General features: G+C 36.3%; 2 protein-coding genes across 2 annotated transcripts; both read right to left on the bottom strand.

The window, feature by feature from the left end:
- Positions 1-12,339, bottom strand: sel1l (SEL1L adaptor subunit of ERAD E3 ubiquitin ligase). The gene is made up of 21 exons (XM_059512791.1): positions 11,750-12,339; positions 11,582-11,625; positions 11,125-11,296; positions 10,617-10,784; positions 9,906-10,011; positions 8,992-9,154; positions 8,762-8,815; positions 8,611-8,670; positions 8,186-8,267; positions 6,894-7,048; positions 6,684-6,740; positions 6,535-6,603; positions 6,353-6,430; positions 6,203-6,265; positions 6,037-6,124; positions 5,099-5,247; positions 4,849-5,014; positions 3,374-3,448; positions 2,721-2,893; positions 1,898-2,026; positions 1-1,806 (listed from the first exon to the last, which is right to left on the bottom strand). Exons 1-21 carry the CDS (start codon positions 11,817-11,819, stop codon positions 1,600-1,602), a joined length of 2,328 nt encoding a protein of 775 aa, XP_059368774.1. The 5' UTR covers positions 11,820-12,339; the 3' UTR covers positions 1-1,599.
- A 296-nt stretch (positions 12,340-12,635) lies between these two features.
- ahsa1a (AHA1, activator of heat shock protein ATPase homolog 1a) lies at positions 12,636-16,677 on the bottom strand. The gene is made up of 9 exons (XM_059513508.1): positions 16,226-16,677; positions 14,785-14,975; positions 14,621-14,703; positions 14,419-14,536; positions 14,240-14,331; positions 13,920-14,045; positions 13,679-13,780; positions 13,496-13,547; positions 12,636-13,245 (listed from the first exon to the last, which is right to left on the bottom strand). The coding sequence occupies exons 1-9, from the start codon at positions 16,303-16,305 to the stop codon at positions 13,073-13,075; spliced, it is 1,017 nt and encodes a 338-aa protein (XP_059369491.1). The 5' UTR covers positions 16,306-16,677; the 3' UTR covers positions 12,636-13,072.
- Between the last annotated feature and the right edge of the window lie 3,536 nt (positions 16,678-20,213).

Genomic DNA, 20,213 nt, shown 5'->3' on the forward strand with positions numbered 1-20,213 from the left:
TGTGAACCCATTGATTTTTATTAGTCATTTAGAAACATTGCCATTTGAAAATTTAATTATTTTCTTTTTAAGTCTCAACCATTGTTATCTCAGTATTATGAGCAGTTTGATTGACATGGAACACAGAGGAATCTGTTATATTACTTTCAAAGCTTCAAACCACTGCTGAATTGTGAGAACTCTGCAAAAACAAACTAATGCTCTGGTGAATCTTCACAAGAAATCAGTTCTTTACATCCTATTCACATACATATGCTTACATTACAGTTTTTTTAGTTTTTTTTTTTTACACACCAAAAGTTGCGGTATTGCCATGTTACTTGAAACGACAGACAACATTGCCAAATAATGAATAGATATTCTAGACATGCTCACAACTGAAATTATCTGAAATATTTTTCCTCTGAAAAAGAAATCTAAAACTGAGATTAAGCACATGAACAGCCACATCCCAAAACAAATGGATCAACTTCAGGAATTCACAGAGCTACAGATCTTACACGTGTATCATCAAAAACATTTCTGAGAGCATTCAAATGTATTGATCTTAAAATAAAGCAAAAAGGTGTCTTGTAATACCAAAAACTGAGCATTATAGCTATATAGCAACCCATTCATCAATTCAAATATTTTATGCAGACTTGCAGAGGAATTTAAATTCCATTTTGAAAAGTTTTGGAACGGTTGAATGACTAATGACGAATGAGGTTTGATGTAACTAGAGCTTCAAAAATCTGAAACATACTGGACACCAGCCATAATTGCACTAAATTAGTATCATAAAACACCCCACTGCGACACTTTTGTTACAATGAAAGTAAGTCAAGGGCAGTAATCATCTGAATGATTCAACATTTGGCAAGGTGAGCGTTTATGGCAGTAAAAAGCCTTATGAAAAACTGCTAACCTTAGACTACTTCCCGTGTAGTTAATTTATAGGTATCTGTGCACATTTGAATTAAGAAAGAGAAATCTACATCAATGTGCTGCTGAAAACTACTTTGTCCAAATACTCACAAAATAAATAATTTCTGGACATCTGGAAAACAAAATCTGCTAGCAAGCCACTTAAATGAAAGCATGCTGAGAGCATAAACTTTTTACATATCAAATTTAGGGCACAGTCCACCTCACACTCAGTTCCAAAGAGGCATGGTGTCCAAGTTTTAATTCATACCAAACTTAATAAAAAAAAAATCTAAATGGGATGCACAAAATAGGTTAGATCCTTGGCGTTTAGCACAGTGGCAAGCAAAAGCAGAAATAACTAATGGAGTCCATTCAGCAATGCTGTATTTTTTCCCCCCACATAGTGAGTGTTGATTTGAACAAATGTTATTTCTCCTGTCAAAACCCTGAGGCGAACATTTAAGATATTGAAGAAGTTCTAGTTTTTCCCCAAGCCACAGTTAAAAGACAAAGGAGGGGCTGGACAGGACACCAAGAGTCCTGAAAGCTCATTTGGGGTTAACAGGATTAAAGACCACAGCAGGTATAGGTGTCAGCGGCTGTCCCATGGAGAGAGACGCTATTGGGCCTCAATTCATTCTCCCGTAATCCTTGTCCCATTTGGTCACCTCCAGTCTGATCCCTGCTCTCTCACTGTTCCTCAGGCTCTTCGGCTGGCTGCTCAGGCTGGGCTGGAGGTCTAGGGGGCGCTGGAGGGACTCTGGGAACGGCTTGGTGCTGCCTCTGCCGATATGCGATTACTGTGCCCAAGAGCAGAGCAATGACAGTCATGAGGTAGAGATCCCACTCTGGACCCAGTAACTGGTCAAGATCCACCTGAGATAGAAGATCCTTCAGCTTGAGCAAAAAAAGATTAATGTTATTGGTTAGTCCTTGACTTGAGGCAAATCAGATTTCAGGTGGATTCTCACCAAAAGATCTGACTTACATTAAAATCTTGCAGGTACTCTAGTGCATAAATAAGGCCCAGCTTGCACAGGGCCAGGAACACAGGAACTTGGGCGTCAGGACTGGCTTCTGCAGCCATGTCATAGAAACGTTTAGCCAGATGAATGTCCTGTGGAGGAACAATCCAAAAATGTAGTACACTGTATACACTTCAGATTAAACTTGGTCAGTAAAGGAAGCTTTTAGAAAGAAATAAACGCTTATTCAGCAAGGATGCATTAAACTGATCAAAAGTGACTGGGAAGACATTTATGATGTTACAAAAGTTTTCAGATTCAAGTAAATGATGTTCTTTTGAACGTTCTTTTTACAAAGAATCCTAAATAAAATAAGAAAAAAAAATTAATCTGTTTCCACAAAAATGGTAAAAAGTAAAACAGGTTTCAACACTGATAATACGTTTCTTGAGCACCAAATAAGCATATTGGAAAGATGAATGATTTCTGAAGGAATTTGCTATCACAGGAATAAATTACATTTTTTAAATATTTTTTTGTAAGATTTATTTTTGCTATTTTGCCTATTATTTAGATAGGACAGTGTAAAGGACAGTGTAAAGTCCACGAAAGGTCCACAAGCCGGGACTCGAATTAGAGACGCTCTTAGCACAACAGTGCTGAAATTTTAGATTTTTTTATATTGTAATAATAGGTCACAATTTTACGGTTTTTAATCAAATAAATTAAAATAAGCCTAGGGGTGCATAAAAGATGTTTTAAAAACATCTCACAGACCCCAATCTTTTGAACGGTAATGTACAGTACATGCTTGCTTGTGAATGTAAATATGCATAGATATTTCACCTGTTTAATCCCAAGGCCCTTCTCATGCATATAGCCTAGGTTGAACATGGCCTGTGCACTGTGCTGTTGCTCAGAGGCCAGACGATAATGAATGACCGCAGTCTCATAATCCACATCAGTGCCATGGCCGTAGAAATGATAGTCACCCAGCTTGATTCTGGCCACTGTGTAACCTGATAGCAAAACAAAATATAAAACAGATACTGATACGGAGGTCCTGGGTGTTCAACAGCTTGATAGAGCCTCAAACCATTTTTAATAACATGCTTTAAAAACCTGTTTTTTTTTTTTTCAGCAATGATTGTCTGACTTTACATTATCCTGCTTATTACATAGCTGTGAACCAAGTAAATAAATGGGCATGATATAGTGAAACGGCATATTTTATCAATATGTAATCAATTTTCTTTACAAAGCAATATGAAAATAATATGAGTATGACAAAGATCTGTTGCCAGGGATAACAGTAAAATAGCAGCAATGATACTGAAATGTGAGACAGCAGGATGCTGCTGATGACCAATCAGAATCAAGTATTTGAGCGAGCCATGTAGTATGCAGTTATATTTGTCTCTCTTTAATGGTTGTAAGGTCATCAAAGCACTTTGGCATTTTGCTAGAGTGACTGTGTGGGTTGAAGAGAACAGTCTAACCTTGAGCAGCTGCTCTGGTCCAATGGAGCAAAGCCCGTGGGTACGTCTCATTCTCATTGAAAATCTGTGATCCCTCTGAAAGACACAGAGTCAGATTTATTATTACAATGTGAAATGGCTTAATTTAGCTGGGTTTTAATTTACCAAGGGACAGTAAACATGAAGGGAACATCTTTATATGTAGTCTCTCAGGCTTTCTGTACAAAATGCTCTACCTTCACAAAGATTCTGTGACCTTCTTTAAGTGTTCCCACATGTTTAGACATGAATTTCCATAACTTTTTTTCCCCATTCATTTCAGATCACTAATAATTACGCTTTAAAGAGGTCATGAACTGAGAAATCAAAATTCCCTTCATCTTTTGACACATAAGAGGTCACTGGACTATAAAAAAATCCTGTGAGTTTAAAATGAACTCTGAAAACTAAAAACAGCCTATTTAGCCCTGCCAGACCACGTCAGTAAGAACTTGGTCCTTTGTTCACTTAATTTTACCACAGATTCATTTACAAACAAGGCACAATTCGAGACAGGATTTTCAGAAACCCTGAAACTAAAAGACAATGCTGTGCCAACTATATTGAATCTGACAGTAATGTCACACCAAACAAGTTTTTTTATTACATGGTCACTGTTGCTTTGTCTGTTATTACAGATCGTTTGATATGTACTGAGTATTTATGCATTTTTAACCTAAAGTACAACAGCTTCCATCTATGATGTATGTGTCCTGTCAAACACACAACTATTAGCCAATCACAGCAGTGGGCGTTTACTTCAGAGTCTACAATACGCCATTCCTAGTCAAGCAGAGCATTCTGATAAGGGGATTAAAAACAGGAGAGAAAACAGCCTATTACTTTGTCATTTGTTGTAAAAACCTTGAGAATATTATAACGGGACTTCAGAGAACACTACAAAATAATATAAAAAGGCAGCTCATGACACCTTTAAAAAGAAATCATAATATACAGATTTCCATGGCAGTTTTTCATTAGCATATCAGTTACAAAATATTCATTTTAACTAATAATTTCATAAAAGTAACATCTTGATTAATTATCAAAAGCATTTGAATATTTTAGAGCAGAACATGAAATAATAATAATTATATTCCCTTTAGAAATGCATACTCTCCATAAAATTTAAGTCATACATCCATGACTTTTCCAGGCCTAAAAAAAAAAAAAGGAATAATTTCCAGCTTTTTATGACTATGGGTGGGAAATCTGTTCTTTATTTCAAATTATTGTCAGGGCAGAATGGGAAGGTAATGTATACATAAAATGTTTTTGTTGTTGTTGTTATCCATCTTTTTTAAATAAAGATATGATTTAAAAACAACATTTTGATTAAATGGCAGATGCTGACCAACTATTCTCAGACCAACTTTTGCCCCAAAACCAAAATTAATTTGCATGTATGTGTTAGAGGTTTAGCGCCCTCTGGTGGTAGAGGCAAATCACTGACTCACTTTGATCAAGGATGAAGGCCACATTGCTCTGGGCGACCTCGTAGCCCTGTTCAGCCAGCAGTAGATACTGTACTAGAGCAGAATCCATTTCGCCCTCCTTAAAGCCTCCATATGCTGCCATGAGTCTCTCAGACCAGCGGCCGCGCTCACACACGTTCTTGAAGAGCTGGTCTCACACACACATACATTCATGAAAACTATCAGAGAAGTTTTTTGAAACATGGCTATGCATGATGAAATCACGTCTCACCTCCACTGCAGTGTGGCAGGAGCGCATGACCCCAGTCCCCGTGGCATGCATCTGAGCTAGATTGTAGAAGGCTAGGATGTGACCCGCTTGAGATGCCAGGTTAAAGAATTTAAGAGCCTGCTTATAATCACGCTTCACACCGATTCCATCTAAAAAAAAATGAAGAAACAAAGTCATAAATGCACTTTTCATACTCTCAACACCCACCAGCTGAAATGACTAACACGCTTCTCAGTCCACAATGTTTGTCAAGATCCTGCCAAAGCAGAATGCAGGTGGGAGTTTGTCATGGCAACAATCACCTAAGCAACCAAACCAAAAGGAGTTAGCTGTGATTTAAGATAAAAAGAAGATAAATCACTATTGAAGTGGTGGAAGAGTGAACTACAGCAGAGCAAAGCTTGAAAAATTCACAATATCAATTTTCATGGTTTTCCCATATTTGGTTGAAATTTTATTTTACATAAAATAAGTTGTTGTTGTTGTTATTATATTTTGAAATTTGTAATGTCTGGTAAAATTATATGAATGTCTGAAATTATTTAAAAATGGTTTTTAGAAGGAGGAAGAAGAAAGAAGAATTTCCTGTTCTATATTCTTAGGCGTGCGCTCTGTAATTGTTGGGAATATGTACACTTCTGTATTTGCAAAGAAAATATTAAACTTTTGCAAATTATTGCATCACTTAAATAGTCAAAATATTTATATATCAAATTTACCTAATAAATGATGTATTCTGGAGTTTTTGTGAAATTTGCTGAATTCTGTGGGAAAATATTCCATGGCCTTTACTGGCTCAATAAAACCGGTTCCTTTGTGTCATAAATGGCTGACTATTTTTCCAGTAGTAACAGCAGGAAAAGTAAAGAAACAGGAGTGAAGGGAAAAACTGAAAGCAAATTATTCACATGCAATATCTCTGACTGACGCACACTTACTGTAGTACATGGTTCCCAGCTGCAACTGTCCGTCCACCCAGCCTTGCTCTGCAGCCTTCTGAAAATACTTCAGTGCCAGGTCATAGTTCTGCAGGATCGAGAAGAAACAATGACTTAAAATATCTTTGAGTGATTGCATAATGTTGATCTCATCTAGGAACCTCACCACAGGAACACCCCTTCCATACAGGTAAGCCATACCGAGGCCACTCTGGCCAACCGGATTTCCCTAAAAAGACGCCAACAAAAATGACAGATTAAAGAACATTTGAAAATGAAAAGTTTCTTAATCTTGAAAAGATAAAATTATTCTCACCAAATCTGCAGCCTTTTTGAAATAATGCAGGGCCGTGTCATTGTTCTGAGGCACATACTCACTGCCTTCAGAGTACATCTGAGACAACAGAATGAGAGTTAAAGAATATAAAATCCACACAGAGTGAGATCATTCAGCTACAGTCCAGGAAAATTAAAATAAGGGACTTATTAAATCCATACCTTTCCAAGGAAGGCCATTGCATGTGTGTTCCCTGCATTTGCTGCTTGGTTAAAGTACTCATATGCTCGCTGAAAATAATGAAAAATAGAAAGTGACTATAAAATCATTGTATAAAATTATTAGGAGGAGGCAAAAAAAAAAACACTACCTGATGATTCTGTTCCACACCTCGTCCTCCATGTAGGTGTAACTGACCCAGGCCCACCTAGTCAAGACAATTTCAAATGTGATAGCAATAGTCAAAAATACAAGTACATTAGACCAATAACTGCTGCAGTGATACAGTCTAAGTTCAACTTTAAACAATGCCACAGGGTGAAACTGTTCTTACAGATGAATCAGAATGGTTTTATTTTACCTGTGCCTGCACATCTCCTTTTTCAGCCAAGAACTGGTAGTACTGGATCAAATCCTCCTCTAGCATTCCACTGCTAGAACCAGGATTTTCCACTTCATCTAAGAGCCGGATCCGCTGTACTGCACTGCCCCCTGTCAGGGATACATCGCTGGCCACTAATTAAAAAAAAAAAAAAAAAAAAAAAGTTATTACTTTGATATTAAAAGACTTCAGAGCCCTGCATTTCAGCCAGGGGTTGATGGGCCCTGACTTTTTTATGCCCCTCGGGCCAGGCTTCGGGTCAATTTTCACATCATAGTTCAGACGCAGACCTCGCAAGGATGAAGTATCTGATCCTGACTCGTCATCTCCTCAGATGCGCCTTTAGAGAGAAGTGCATCTTTACAGATTATGATTATAATGAAACAGTTTTTGTTTTCAATTTGTTTTATTTTGTTAAGAAGTCATTTAAAGCTTTCTATAGATATATTTTTCATCATGTCTGTGAGGCATGTAATCACTGAGTTTTGGTTCATTTTTGTACTCCTGTTAAAGACGAGGCGACAGAAAGCGCATCATGTTTGTTTTCTTTATTTTTTTTACCTCCATGTCCTGTAAACGCATCTCCGCACAAACTATTGGATGTAGCGCACAGTAACCTAGGTTTAACGTTTAAACATTGTTATATACTTGAACTGTTTTATGTCTATAGATTTTATTTTAGGCAAGTCGTGATCATTTGAGAAGGTTAAATTGATCAAAAATAGACTCATTGTCTGCTGCTGGATGCTTGATTGTTACTTAAAGAAAACTAAAAAACAAAAAATGCTCCAAAAGTTTCTCTAAATTGACTTAAATAAACGAAACAAAACAATCACTTTGCTATTACATGCCAAACTGAACTACTTTATTAGCTGAAACAATAGTATAAGCTGTTTAGGGAGAAGAGGGAAAATAAAGACAGGCTCGGGTCGGGAATTCTGATAAGCTGTTGGACATGGGCCGGGCTAGGGCCTACATTTGAGGCCCGTGCAGAGCTCTACAAGACTTAATCATCACGGAGTTCAAATATGGACAGAGTGAGAAAAAAATGAGCAGTACGAGTGTAATTCACATTAAAAATACATTTCTACAGAGATTTTATAGTTGTATGGTCACACTGCACTGCGCACATGCAGCATTTAATCATTAAACATTTACTTAGACAGACGAGTGGCGAACAAGGATCCAGATAACATCTTTTAAAAGATGCTGTGCTGAAATTCGATATGTTTAGACATACTAGGACTGCATATAAATGTGACAAGATTTACCATGATTGGCCACTAGTCTGTAGTGAGTGAGAGCAGATTCACAGCTCTGAGGAACCCCAACACCTCCCCAATATCTGTAGCCCTGAAAAAAAAAAATTATAAAACAAAAATAGGGATTTAGCAGACAGCACAGCCAGGAAATGCAGGATAAACAAGCCTACACAGCAACAATGCATTAAGAAAGTAGTCATGGATAAATTATGGTGCCACATGATCTGAGGTTTCAACTTTGCTGCATGTAACTGAGCCAACGTGTCGGTCAGAACTTCAGTATATCCAAAGGTTTGTTTAGACACTCAACTTGATATATGCAAAGTCAAATAAAGACTTGACGTGTACGATAAGCAAGTCATCAAGTCTAATTTCCTCAGTGGAACAGGATCCTCCATTGTTTAAAATACAGGACAGAGAATCATTCTTCTTACCAGAATCATATGTGCTACTAGATTTCCACCTAAAGCTCCAAAGGTGTAGTACACCAGTGCCTGCAATTAGAGGAAAAACAGCATTTTCATTAAACATTCACAGTTAAAATAAGCAGGCTGTGCTTTCTAGATAAATGTAATTAGGGAATACCTTTGCTTGACTTGAGTTCACCCCTAATCCTGCAGCATATAGGAAACCAAGTGCCTGTGTGAACACAAATTGAAAATTGGTTTCTCAAACTTTTCCTGATGCAATAGTACAGCAGTAATACAACCCCAAACACAGCAGCTAAGAAACAGCTTGAAATGAGTCACAGGACAAAAAAAGCATCAGTATTATCATAAAAAGATGACATTTAGTTAATAAACAGATGCTCTTACAGTCTGGGCTTTAGGGGAGCCATCCAATGCCAGCTTCTCAAAGATCTCCTTCGCCTGAGGAATGCTTTGGGGTAAGTAGTCTCCAAACAGCATGGCATATGCCACCTTCTCCATGGCCTTGGCATGACCCATCTCTGCAACTTTCAGGAGTCTGTCATATAAACTGTAATGCAGAAATAAACAAGAATATACACTGTTTAATATTTTAAGGTTGGCAAGTCTCTTACGATTAAATTATTGATTAAAAAGATTACTCCCGTTCCGTGTCTCACTTAAGAAACCATTCTAATATGCAGATTTGGTGCTCAAGAAAACTCTCTTGTCATTATTAATTTTAAATACATTACTTTTTATTATTTTTAATAGTTTTTTCAAGTTCAAAAGATTTTATTTGACATAGAAATCTTTTTTGACATTACTTTGCTTTCAGCGCTATCAGGCTAATGTTAGCATTTTCCAAGATCTACTATTGCACCTTCAATTCTACACGTTAATACTTTGACTCCAATACAGAAACCAAAACTATCCTAAAAGATAAAAATGTGCAAAAACTGTACCTTGAATCCAATTCACATCAACAACAATAACTACAATGTTAACTATATACAGTAGGTATAGTTTTAATCTCATTAATTTTAATATTATTCTAAATCTAAAATAATAGCGTCCACACCACAACTACAATGGCACAGAGGAACAATATTGTTGGAATTACTTCAACAATTTTTTCCAGCTGATGAATGATAGAAATATGAACAGCCAACCACAATCAGAATCAGCCAATGAGAATCACAGCCTGATTTAAAGAGCATGAGTATGTAAAGTTCTTCAGATAGTGTATGTTCAAGACATAAATAATAAGAAAACTGTTGAAACAGCACTGCAAGAAAAATAAATGGCTCCACAGCACTCACTCGTTCTTCTGGCTCCTTCTGCTGGTGCTGTTAATCATCTTAATCGCATCCTGGTACTGTTCTTCAGCCTCTTCCACCAAACGCCTCTGCTCTGCTTGCTCCTCCGCTGTGAGGACAGATACATTACACATGCATTTGGTGTAACAACTGAAAGTGCTAAAAATCACAAATAATTTATATTGCAGGTAAAGTTGACATTGATCTTTTCATATCTAGGCTACTAATGCAGAAGAGTAAGAGTAGCAAAAACTCCTTTTGACTAACATAGAACAAGAACTCTTCCAAATTAAATTAGTATCATATTTCATATAGACTGTAGAGTCACAATATGATTCATTTTTACTAGGGGTGCACCGATCAAGATCGGCCGATCATTATGCGCATCTCGTCAGTAAAGCCGGTTATCTAATCAGCGGTAAATTCCATCAGGTGCGTGATTTAACATAGAGCAGCTGGTACTACACAGAGCCATTGTTAACTGAGAAGCTGCGCAAATCCACGTTCATCATCAGCGTTTATTTGCGCAAGACTGTTAACAACGGCTCTGTGTAGTAACAGCGGCTCTATGTGAAATCACGCACCTGATGGAATTTACCGCTGATTAGAGAACCGGCTTTACTGGCGAGATGCGCATTAACGATCGGCCGATCTCGATCGGTGCACCCCTAATTTTTACAATATAAAGTACACTACCAATAACAGCTCACTCACTTTCACAGAAGCCCCATTTCTTATCAGTGTTGTAGTTGTATGTCGTGGCACACCACAGCCTCCCATCTCCTCTGCCTTCAGTAGTGCACTCCGAATACTCTTTCTCTTGGAAAAGAAAAGGAAAGATGCAGGGCTCTCCAGAGGCTGTTCCACCAATCGCCACCAGAACTATGATAAACACCAATGAGAAAATGACACAATAGCCAGATACTTTCACAGGAAGCAAACTACACACTTGTGAATGCATGGGTGAGCAGGTTTCTTTTCTCAAACCCTGCAAGCTGTGATGCGGAGAGCAACAAAGAAAGATCTTGCGCTGTAAAACCCTAAACTAAGCAACATAGGACTCAAACGGTATCAAAACCTTGAATGTGTGAGCAAAAGATTAGTTATGTAGTAAAGAGAGATTAGTAAATTTCAACTAAATGTGCAGAGAAACCTACAGACAAAACCTGAGTACTATATGTTATTCAGGAAGCACCTGCAGACCCCATCTGGATCTATTCACCTTCTTTATGACGCTCCTCTGGTGGAGGAGGTTGACTCGGAAGGTCTTCCTGTTCAACCCCCTCAATCTCACTCTCTACTCCAGTGTCAGTTGTACTGCTGTCGCTTTGGGCATCTTTAGAGACATACGCATGTCCCGCCACAGTTTTGGAGCCATCATTATTACCTGTGCTCTGGCCAAAAATAAAAAGGAATAATTACCAGATAAATAAAACAGTTTAAAATTAAATAAATAAATGTGTGTGTGTGTATAGATATATCAATATTTTCACTATTTGTGTATGCATACCATGATGTTTTAAGAAAAAATTTTTTTTTGTAATTTTACATTGAGAACATGAAATCAAATTTATTTTTCCCTAAATGCAATACAAGGAATCACTAACACAAAACACTTCTACCCAACTGCATATTAAATGGCTCTGATAATATATAATTCTGTTTAAATGCTGTATTACCTGAGACTCACCACCCTCTGCAACTCCATCATCTTGAAGTACTTCTGCAACCAAAATCAAAACTCATATACACTTTATATACAAAACATGTTAACATATTAAATAGCTTAGTTATCGTCTAAATAAACACACATTTTCCAAAAAATTTAAAAAGAGCCTCTGACTCACCAGCTGTCACTTCCAAAGTCACAGCTAAAGCCACAATAAGGACCAGACAAGACTTCTTAGTGGGATTCATGTTGTCAGATGTGCAAAACGCAGTGGACTGAAAATCTGATTGAATTAAACCTGCACACTATCTGAACTGTCTTTTGTCCTAGCTAGCCATTTAGCTATTTAAATATGTCAGTGAACTGCACCTGACTGCATAACCGACTAGCTATAGAACTTGACCAGCGAGCCAGTCAACCGGAAACTTCTCCCAAGAGCAAAAATGGATTATAATAAAACAACCCATTCGCAAAAACAGTACATAAACACCCTTACCAAAACATTTTGAGCTAGCAGCTCGATGTAACTTAACTCAGTGACAGCCTGTCTACACAGCTAGCACAGCTAAACACTTCCCAGAGACTAATGCCGCGTCGGTCGCGGACCATGAAAACAGATGATTTCCGCAATAATGTTTTCAAGGCACCTGCAATGTTTATCAAATTCAACAACAGAAGACAACAGTTTAGCCGTCGTTAGGGTTTCTCGTGTTACAGCATATTTCTGTTCACTGACCGACCCCCAATTTCCTAATCCGCTGCGGCTTCACCAATCAGGAGACGGGATCGTAGATAATAGCCAATCGCTGCGCTCCAAGAGTCAGTTGACCAATCAGATGCGCACACACAAGAGTAACACGGCGCCTGAGATACGCGAATGGAGCAGAGTCAGCAGACGTGTACAAGACAGTTTGCAGGATGTGAGAACGCCTTTGAACAGCTGACTGTCTTTCAGTCGAGTGTGAAGTAGACAGTATAGGAGTTATCAAATATTATATTATTATTAGAAATAAATATTTAAATAGTCTATAAATGTTTTAAAAGTCCACGTTCATGAGCCATAATGGTTCTTAAAAGTTAAAACTTATTGTTTTATTACAACACAGAATTGACAATGTATTCAAGAGGCACCATGATTATACAATCAATTCGACTTTTGCTTCATCACAGACAAACATTTTTTCACTTATAAAATACTCCGTTTTGAAAAGCTCATTATCTATATATGTAATGCACAGACACAACATACATATTACATTCAAACATGACAAGTTCTAATGCAAATGCAATAGCAAAAAATAAAATAAAATTAATAACAAGATAAAAAAATACAGGCACATATTTTTCACCGTAAAGGTAAAGGCACAGATGTTTGTGGCAATCCAGCAATTAACTAGCGCATGCAAGAAATACAACAAGTGTTTTATGTGCGTAGGTGTTTTTTTTTAATCTATTTTTATTATGTCCCAATTTTCTGGTACGGCACAACATGAGCTTTGGCTTAACAGAGTCGTGCTCCATAACCAAACGTCTGTTTAATGGCATCAAAGTAGTATCTCTGCCAGCCCTCTTTCATTCTTTCCTCGTCATTGCTGGGAACTCCTCTGGCCTCCATAATCAGCTCTGTCTCGCTACCTTTATTTACGAAGTTTAAAATGACAGTTGCTGCATGTCCTATAAGGGAGTTATAAAGAAATCATAACTCAGATTAAAGCAAACAGATCCAACAACAGTGTTGAACACTGGCCATAAATAATCAATAATGAGCAAAACATTTCATAGACTTTCCTTAATACATACAAAACAAATAATATAGAAAAATAAAAACCAAATAATGTGGAAAAATATTATGATTACTAATATTAAAGTAGTATGCGGGTTCATAAAAAAATACTATATTAATATATACAATAATAAACCATACCAGCTGGCCAACTTGAAAACCTCCATTTCATGATAATTTTCTGGTCCGGAATCTAAAAACAAAATGTTGCGTCAATAGAAAAATGCAGTATAAAAAAAGTGAGGTTCTCACCAGATAAATAAATTAAACCAAATTAGTTGATTTAACAGTTAACAAAAATAATTATAAGAGGTTCATTCTCACCAGTTCTGCAAACTGCCCATAAACATTTCCTTCCAGCAGCCGGAATTTGCCACCTGAGCAGCCATCCACAAAGGCAGCAAGGTGTGTAAAAGCTTGTACCATCTACACACATGGAAAAACAGGGAGTGAGTGAGTTCAACATCAGATAATCTATGCATAAAGAAGAGCAGGATACATACAGATTTATTGTTTCAACTGCATTTGTATGGACTGACAGGACAAGAGAGGAGTTTATTCTGACCTCTTGTTTTAGGAAAACCCTGTACAACTCTTCTGGTGAGGTAAGAAAGGTGTCTTTCATAGTCAAAGATACTGTTGAAATTTTAACTCCAGTGTTGGGAGCGTTTTTTGTTGTGGAGGATCCCATCTGTTGGGGGGACCAAAACATTTATACTCAATTTTGATACAGAGCTGAAATATTAATGTGCACAAATATCACTTAAATCCAAAAACAAGCATGAGAATATATGTGTGATTGCAACTGACATAAAATAAAGGGTGGATGTATGACCGGCATACTGTCTATGTATTTGTGTTACCAGAAAATGAACGAGAACTTACTTGGGTTTTGTCTAGTTTGACCTTGGCTTGTGTCTCCTGATTCTGTTTGTTGAGTGCGTTTTCTGTTGGTAAAATCATACCCTGAGAAAACTCTGTAAAAACAAGTTACGAGAATGTGATGACCTGCACAAATAAAACGAAGCAATAATTACAAACAGATGATGTTTTAAATCCATCACCTGTTTTGAGATGTTTGACATAGTTGTCCAGTGCCATCCTGATTTTCTTGACTCCCTCCTTCCTCATGAGGTCAGTCAGAGGTGTGTTTGGCTGGTCTTTACAAAGTTTAACACAAATCTGTACAAACAAACAAGGTAGATTTTCATTCAGCATGCTCACTCGTATAGAAAGAGTCTTTAATTGGGAGAGAGGTTCACTTACATCTAAGTCATCCATGTCATTTTCATCAGAGAGATTTGGTATTTCCACAGTGCCTTTATATTTGATTCCTATTTTATTTGTACCTACAGAAAAAAAAACATGTCTTTTATTTCACCTTTACATTCAGTTATTATGCTGTGTGTGCAAACAGAACTTTGACTAACCAGTCCATGAGGCTTTAACAACCCACTCATAGAAGTAGATGAGTTTCCCTTTGCGGTTGTTGATGGAGGCCTCGCCGTCTATATTGCTGATGTCTGTGATCTCGCATGAGCCTTCTTCACCCTCTACACGAAGCCCAAGAAGAAGGCTATTTATTGTATCCTGAGACCAGCTTGTAACATCTCTCTCTGTCCTGTGGTATACGATTAAGAAAAATAAACATTTATTTACAGTTTATTTGATAGAATTTGCATATAATTCACATTTCAAAAGAGAACTATGCAACTACTAATAACTGCAGTTTTCTCAAAATTGTATAGGAGAATAAATGTGTGTGTGTGTGTGTGTGTGTGTATATATTGTGTATATATATAAGTGCTGTCAAACAATTAATCACGATTAATCACATCCCTTTTTTTTTCATAATGTGTCCTGTCAATATATTTATAAATACACACTCATGCATGTATACATTTAAGAAAAATATATTGCTTATATATTAAAAGTATTTATATTTAATATAATACTGTATGTGTGTGTATTTATTTATAGATAATACATATACATAGTACATATATGGCATATTATGTAAACAAAAACTTTTATTTTGGATGCGATTAATCGTGATTAGTCATTCTACAGCACTTATATATATATATATATATATATATATATGTGTGTGTGTGTGTGTGTGTGTGTGTGTGTATATATATATATATATATATATATATATATATATATATATATAATAGTTATCTTCTCTATATTAAATCTCTCTTTCACACACGTGTGTGCATTTGAGAGAGCAAGAGATAATATATATAATTATATAATATAGATTATTTCTTCAGATAAGTAACATTTTAAGAGGGACAGTTCAGAAGTCATACTCAGTTTGCTTTTCATCAGAACACTCCATCAGAGTCTAATTCTGTCTCACATTCATGTACTTCCAAAAATAGACTGTGCCAACCCCTCACATTCAACCACTGGACATTCCAGAGGCTTCTGCAAACACTGGAAAAACTAACCTAATGCCTTGTAAGAATCAGATGTAGGCAGTATTTGTAAAATATGAGTTTTTACGTTTTCTCTGAGGTGATATGCCATTCTCAATTCAAACATTTCTAAATCAGTTTTTATATACTGTGTTTGGCTGCACATTGAGACAGAATATTAAATAGTTTAAAATGACAATTTAAAATGATCAAGTTAAAATATAGAATGGTCATAATGATAAATCTGTAATCAATAACATAATCTATAGCTTATACTTTCCCCAAGACATTCATGCATTTTAACCCAAAATCTAGATGACTACATGTGAAGTTGTAAAATAGAATTTAATCTATTAAGAGGCACGTCATGCAGTTAATTTAACACAATGGGCGAAAAAACTTGCTGTTTGCTACACACTGTTGCCGACATGCACGTGTTACATACCAGTGCCAGTTATTGACATTTGTCGCATCTGCTCTTTCTTCCACAATCCAGCGCGGGTCTCCCTCTCCCCATTTGGCCATGACAGAATTGAGATGATTTTAAAAGAATTGAGCTGTTCCGATAAACTGCGGATGCGGGTTAGTACCGCAGGGATTGACAGATGTAAATTCGTGAATTACACAATAAATGTATGCAGAAGGATCTCAGCTGATTTGCTGCGTCGACGGAGTAGTATAAATATTCATGAGATTATACAGGACCAGTGAAGGACCGAACGACTATGACTATATTAGACGCACAAAACAACTCTCTTAAGGAAATCCGAGGGAGGCAGGGAGGAAGTATTCAAGGAGCAGCCGAGAGGTAAGTTGTCTGCTCAACTAGCTAGCAGCTGTTCCCCTGGACCTTTATTAAGCCCCCATAGAAAGTCCCAGAACCGGAACTGGGTGAAGAAGCTTCCTTTAGAAACCAGAAACTCGCGGACCTTCTTGGTCCTCGTTACCCAAGTTTAAACATCAACATAAACAACAAAAAACTTTTGAATGTAGACCAGCCATAAATCTCATTTATCAACTGGACTGAGCTCCCTTTGTGAAAAAATAGCGCTTAATTGTTTTGAATGTGCATATCATAAATGTGCACTTAATTTTAGTGTAGCCTATTTATATATCTCAAAAGTATAGGCTATATGAAAAACCACGGTACTTCAACTACACGTTGTACTACACGTGTCCTTTATTTTTACAATTGAGTACTTGGTCATAATTTTAATTATAGTGCTTTTTTTTGTGATATTGCACATTATTTTAAAAGCTACTAAATTGTAGCTTCATTACAAATCCAAATATATTCAAATACATGACATAAAAGATTTAATAGAAATGAGATGACTAGACTTTAGTCTCCTTTTTTTAAAAATAAATAAATAGCCATTTATATTTTGCAACATTGTATTCAAGCTTACCATTTTAATGAAGAGCTACCAATGGTTATGGTTACTTTGGTTTAATTCAAATACGACAGTTAAATACTATGCACAATGGTACATTTTCATAGGGAATGAAACACAGGATCCATATCCATATTACTTTACTTCAATTTTTTTCCCTGGTGTTAAATGATCCCAATACAAGTGTGTAAATGAGATGTGTGGGGAAAACACAGTATGAAACTGCCAGGTTCTCTTTAAGTCGTCAGTACATTAGTTTGTCCAGCAGGTGGAGCTGAGGTAAAGAGCACTGACTAATCTTTGATCCTCTGGTTGGCCTTCAGTACATGCTGTTGTATTAGAAAATGCATTGATTATTGGCTGTCATTAACTCACATTGTACTAAAATGAGAGATCTTGCTTTTGATGCTCTCAAAGGAACATGCATGATCACCATTTGGAGTAACATAAATCTGGCCTTATACAAGTAAAATAAACTGAACTGACAAGTTTGACATCAGAAATAGTTTAGTCATGAGTTTAGGCTACTATGGTTATATGATTATTTTATAACCCTAACACTCCTTTTCTGAGGTGTATATCTAAAATATCTTAAAATGTCTTGACATTATATGTTGTTTAAGGGTTTGTTTGCCATGTTTTCTAAATATTGTCTTGCCAGGAAATGTATTTTGTAAATTAAAAGTATAAGACAAAATGCCTACCTTATAAATTGTTTAAATTAATATAAACAGAGTATAAACTGTGCAAACAAAGACTATTCTTAATTCCTTTTGAATCTTCTGGAAGTAAATAGCCACAATAGGAAATCAAATGAATTATTCAGAGCAAACTGACATGTGAGTATCTCATGCACTCCATCAGATCAGCTAAACAGAAAAAAAGTGTGTAGTTTTGCTTTGTGTGCAACATTATGTTATGTAAAATTAATACATGAAAAGAAATGTATAGCCTTGACACATTGCATAAACATGAACCATGCTCATAATTGTTAAAGTAAAATATTAAAATTGAGTATTTAAAAAAAATGTTTACCTAATAACATAACATTATAAAATTAACTAGTCTAATCGAATAAGAATACTATTAGATGTGCATCATATTTATCTGAGAACCACAATTTTGTTGCCATATCACAACGAGGAAGACTTTGAGAGCCATATTGGTGTTTTCCTGTGTCAGTCAAATTTGTCTTCTACCCCATGCTGACGTTTGTTGTTCTTGGCAGTTGCTATCAAGCATAGCAAACTGCATTGATATCCCAGGAGGAGTGCAGCTCTGTACCCACCAAACAGACAGACGGAGGGACACACAGTGGTCTACGAGGAAGAACCTGGCAGTTGAAGTACTTAAGCACTTTTAAACACCAGCTGTTTGAGAGCGAGAAATAAAATAAGAGGAGAAAGATGGCTGATACTCTATGGGGCGGAGAGCAGATTTCTTCATACATGTATTATTAATGCTTTTTTGCAAGCAATTCGATCCAAGTGCAGACTGCCTCCAGATAGCCATCTTAGAGTCTGAATTCTAATGTTTTGAAAAAAGGGTAAATGGAAAACAAATAATTTTGCATCATGGTTTAAAACTCATCTTTAATGCAAAGTTGCTTGTTTATATGAGACTTAAGTGATAACCTTTGTATCACGATTTTATATACCATTTATGTTTGTGCAGTATCTGAAAGATATTGTGCAGCATATAATTCCAAGCGAGTTGATCTCCCTTCATGCACTCCTTGATTTTGCCTGTAGGGGGCGTTATATGTCCTTTTTAACTGATGCGTTTACTCCATATTGACTGTCCGTTTTATCACTTAAAATGTGTGCTTATCTGGTTGTAGATATTGAATAAATACATAAGTTTCCATTTCCATTTTTTATTTGACATACTGACCTGCTACAATGTATTGCATAGAATATGACAGCAAAAGAAAATGCTTTATTTACATACTTAATCTGCGGTCAAACCAGATCAAAGGACAGTTTCTGTGTGAAACTGAAAAGTGTAAGGTGTAAAGTCATCATTAGAAAAAAAAAAACATAGCCATTTATTCATTCAAATGTATATAGGACTACTACATTGATTCATTTGCATTTAGGCAAGACAGCGCTTATGTTCATATTTTCTTATTGCACTTGGGACAAAGTGACATTTTGAGGTTTCTGATATTACAATTTTATTAGGATAATAATTAAAAAAAGGTTATCTTAAAAAATAAATAATTGCCAAATTAACAAGATGATGTGATGTTTAAAGCTTGCTGTTTTGTGCCTCACAACCAAGCAAATTTGACAAGGACCATGATGATACAAACTCTTGCTGCATTTTATATTCTCTGTGCAACCGGTACAACAAACGTACCCTACATTATTTGAGTAAGCCGTTCACAAGTTTACAACAGTGTAAACCACTTTTCACTGTTTCTCTATGTATTACTGCAATGCATGCTCCTAGACTAAAGCATAATGAACACTAGTTAAAAACTACAGGCTCCTGGGGCTGATTGTGAAACGAATGTCCTTCAAGAGACTGAAACTCAAGCAGCAGGAGACATTACATTTAAATGAAGCAGACAACTGAAAGCTCTCCTCCTTAACCACTTTACCATAAAAACGGTTTAAAAAGCTGCCTAAAAACAGCCTGGTCCAAAGGGAAGTGAACACACCATAAAGAAGATCCCATCATGGTCAGCACAGATCAAAAGCTTTACAAATAATTCCAATGATAAACAGCTCTCATAATTCTGCATTATATATGTACACAATTATTACTAAGCGGAGGTGAAGTACAAATCACACTTCAAAAAACAAATAAAACCTCCTAAAGACTGAAGTCTACAGATCATCTCTCACTCTTAAATAAAAGCAATATATTATCTCATGATCTTCAGTCAACAACAAAAAAAAAAACATGAAAACACAAGTAAAATGTATAAATACAAATATACACACACACACAAACAGATCAAGCTTACAAAGCTTAAGAAGCTACACCCTCATTAGATCCACAGCTTTCAGCATTAAAAACCAGTCACTGTTG

This window comes from Carassius carassius, chromosome 27, assembly GCF_963082965.1.
Source record: "Carassius carassius chromosome 27, fCarCar2.1, whole genome shotgun sequence".
Lineage (NCBI taxonomy): Eukaryota > Metazoa > Chordata > Actinopteri > Cypriniformes > Cyprinidae > Carassius > Carassius carassius.

Excerpts from the sequence above, each read along its gene's own strand:
- sel1l (XM_059512791.1), bottom strand. The coding sequence starts at position 11,819 with ATGAATCCCACTAAGAAGTCTTGTCTGGTCCTTATTGTGGCTTTAGCT. Across the intron at positions 6,741-6,893 it reads AAGGAGATGTGCAGGCACAG|GTGGGCCTGGGTCAGTTACA; the intron begins GTAAAATAAAAC and ends TGTCTTGACTAG. Across the intron at positions 6,431-6,534 it reads CAATGGCCTTCCTTGGAAAG|ATGTACTCTGAAGGCAGTGA; the intron begins GTATGGATTTAA and ends CTGTTGTCTCAG.
- ahsa1a (XM_059513508.1), bottom strand. The coding sequence starts at position 16,305 with ATGGCCAAATGGGGAGAGGGAGACCCGCGCTGGATTGTGGAAGAAAGA. Across the intron at positions 14,976-16,225 it reads AATGTCAATAACTGGCACTG|GACAGAGAGAGATGTTACAA; the intron begins GTATGTAACACG and ends CGTATACCACAG. Across the intron at positions 14,332-14,418 it reads TGTCAAACATCTCAAAACAG|AGTTTTCTCAGGGTATGATT; the intron begins GTGATGGATTTA and ends TTGTTTTTACAG.